The sequence below is a fragment of the Etheostoma cragini genome, chromosome 16 (genome assembly GCF_013103735.1).
Source record: "Etheostoma cragini isolate CJK2018 chromosome 16, CSU_Ecrag_1.0, whole genome shotgun sequence".
Taxonomy (NCBI): Eukaryota; Metazoa; Chordata; class Actinopteri; order Perciformes; family Percidae; genus Etheostoma; species Etheostoma cragini.
In genome coordinates this window covers 24,837,457-24,840,575 of record NC_048422.1, presented here as the reverse complement: position 1 = coordinate 24,840,575, position 3,119 = coordinate 24,837,457, and the positions used below count along the sequence as shown (strand labels likewise).

The window sequence follows — 3,119 nt, the reverse complement described above, 5'->3', positions numbered from 1 at the left end:
CTCTCACAGTGGACATGTCTCTCACAGTGGACATGTCTCTCACAGTGGACATGCACCTACGAGGACATCAGACCCTCCGTGATTTCTAAGTGGGAGAACTTGCAAAATAGCAGCATGTTAAATACTTATTATACACACTAGATGTATAATATAATAATCTGTCTGTCTGTCTGTCTCTCTGTCTCTCTGTCTGTCTGTCTGTCTGTCTCTCTGTCTGTCTGTCTGTCTGTCTGTCTCTCTGTCTGTCTGTCTGTCTCTCTGTCTGTCTGTCTGTCTCTCTGTCTGTCTGTCTGTCTGTCTGTCTCTCTGTCTCTCTGTCTGTCTGCAGGTTAACAGCTGTAGTAGCTCTCCCTTTCTACTGTGCCAGCCTCATTGAGACCGTCCAGGTGATTATTAATGATTATTAATTAATTAAAGATTAATAATCAACATCTTTAAAGTCCTAATATTTAAATACAGTCAGAGAACAAGCCGCCTTCAAAATAAAAGCTCTTCCTGTCCCCCCACCCAGAGTGACATCGTGCGTGACGAGGCGTCCTCGGGGCTGCTGGACTGCGTGCGTGAGGGTCTGACCCGGGTCCTGGGGGTGGGCGCCCCCCACAGCCGCCGGCTGCTGCCCCTCGCCGCCCTGCTGGTCCCGGCGGCGCTGCACGCCGTCCTGCGCTACGCCATCGCATCCTGCGTGCAGCGGGCGGCGCTGTGGCTGCACCAGCGCCGCCGCCCCCCCCCACCCGGCCCCCCCGACCCGCTGGACGCCTACTTCCCCGAGCTGGCGGCGGCGTGGGCGGGCGCGCTGGTGGCGGACGTGGTGCTGTTCCCCCTGGAGACGGCGCTGCACCGCCTCGCCCTGCAGGGCACGCGCACCATCATCGACGCCACGGACGGGGCGGCGGGCGCGGCGGGCCGCCCGCTGGTGCTGCCCGTCAACACGCAGTACGACGGCCTGTCCGACTGCCTGCACGCCATCCGGCGCCGGGAGGGCGCCGCCGGCTTCTACCGCGGCTTCGGGGCGCTGGCGGCGCAGTACGCGCTGCACGGAGCGCTGCTCGCCGCCGCCAGGACGCTGCTCCGCCCGCTGCTGCTGGACGCACGCGCCCGCTAGGGGGGGGGGGGGGCAACCTGATGTCATCATATTCTCAATTGTCAACAATCAATTATTTTTGTCACCACGGCAACAACACATCAATAACAAAGAGAACAGTTGTTATGACAAATAAAAGCACTTCCTGTCTTGTTAGAAAATCTTATTTATTTCAGGAATACACATGTAAATATGGAGGGGCGGGGCTTATTATGTATTATACAGAGGGGCGGGGCTTATTCTGCATCCAGACACCAGGGGGGGATCCAGATGTTGATCCAGATGTTCTGGCTTCACTTAGACGATCTGCAGGAACCGCTGAGTCATGACTCTGTTCAGCGTAGCTTAGCATAAAGACTGGATGCAGGGGAACTGTTAGCGTAGCTTAGCACAAAGACTGGACGCAGGGGGGAACTGTTAGCGTAGCTTAGCATACAGACTGGACGCAGGGGGGAACTGTTAGCGTAGCTTAGCATAAAGACTGGAGTCAGGGGGGAACTGTTAGCGTAGCTTAGCATAAAGACTGGACGCATGGGTGAACTGTTAGCATAGCTTAGCATAAAGACTTGAGTCAGGGGGGAACTGTTAGCGTAGCTTAGCATAAAGACTGGACGCATGGGTGAACTGTTAGCGTAGTTTAGCACAAAGACAGGACATGTAGCTTAGCATAAAGGCTGTTAGCGTAGCGTAACCACTTACCAACAACACAATGTCGGGCTCTGGATGTTTGTGTCACTTCCTGGCTTCAAAGTAAGTGTTGTGTGTTGCCATGGAAACGCAGGGTCACTTCCTGTTCATTAAGCATGACGTCATAACTCTGAACACAAAACACTTTTTATTTGTATAAAGTTGTAAAAATGAAAAAAGTATTGAAAGAAAGTGTAGATTTAGATTAAATTATAAGTGATTAATGAATTATTTAATTATAAATCATTAAATGAAACCAAATGAGGGAAGAAAAGTTGATGATTTTCAAAATAAAAGTTTTGGAAATAAACGTCATGATCTTCTAAAGTCTGGAAAAACAAATAAAGGTTATTCAAAGAGTGTTTCTGTTGCACTTGTTTAAATAAAGGTTATTAAAAAAGTGCATGTTAACATTTTGTTGTAAATGTCTCAAGTTGAAACTTCTACAAAATAAAAGTTTCTTTATTCTGTAAATTTGGTTTGATGTGAAATAAAATTTTGAAAAAGTGAAAATTATTCATAAATGAAGATCATATCTTTGTATATATATATATATATATATATATATATATATATATATATATATATATATATATATATATAGTTACAGTGAGTATAATAAGTATTTAACACGCTGCTATTTTGCAAGTTCTCCAACTTATAAATCATGGAGGGTCTGATGTCCTCGTAGGTGCATGTCCACTGTGAGAGACATGTCTCACAGTGGACATGTCCACTGTGAGAGACATGTCCACTGTGAGGGACATGTCCATTGTGAGAGACATGTCCACTGTGAGGGACATGTCCATTGTGAGGGACATGTCCACTGTGAGGGACATGTCCATTGTGAGAGACATGTCCACTGTGAGAGACATAATCTAAAAAAACATCAAGAAATCACAATATATGATTTATTAACTATTTATTTGTATAATACTTATTTTCCTCACTGTATATAAATAATGTAAATAAATATTCAGACAATCGAGAGTATTCTCAATAAGTCAGGAATATATAAATATATATTCTTTATAAATATAATATATAAATATTTATATATAAAAACATGTTATGTTTTTGTTATTTAATAAAATTATTTATTTCATCTATTTCATTTTATTTAGGTTGTATTTGTTATAATTTATTAATGTTTTATTTCGTTAATTTTATTAAATGTATGTTGTTGTTTTTTATAATATTCATAAATTTGTTATTTTATATTTTTTCTTTCATTTATTTTGAAGTTAAAAAGTTTATTGTGTTTTCTGACTCTCTATAGTTGACATAGTTGTATAATATATATTATTATTATTATTATTATTATTATTATTATTATTATTATTATTATTAT

The 3,119-nt window shown here is 42.7% G+C and overlaps 2 protein-coding genes across 2 annotated transcripts in view; both read left to right on the top strand.

Annotated features, from left to right (window-relative positions):
• Positions 1-1,562, top strand: part of slc25a46 (solute carrier family 25 member 46) — a 3,834-nt gene extending 2,272 nt beyond the window's left edge. Inside the window, exons 4-5 of the mRNA XM_034897058.1 lie at positions 174-386; positions 512-1,562. Of these exons, the coding sequence (XP_034752949.1) occupies positions 174-386; positions 512-1,102 (804 nt within the window). The 3' untranslated portion in view covers positions 1,103-1,562. The remainder of the gene's footprint in view (positions 1-173; positions 387-511) is intronic.
• slc31a1 (solute carrier family 31 member 1) overlaps positions 1-2,454 on the top strand; it is a 10,796-nt gene extending 8,342 nt beyond the window's left edge. The window contains exon 6 of the mRNA XM_034895559.1: positions 2,442-2,454. The gene's annotated coding sequence lies outside the window, so the exon portion shown is untranslated. The remainder of the gene's footprint in view (positions 1-2,441) is intronic.
• The last annotated feature ends 665 nt before the right edge of the window (positions 2,455-3,119 follow it).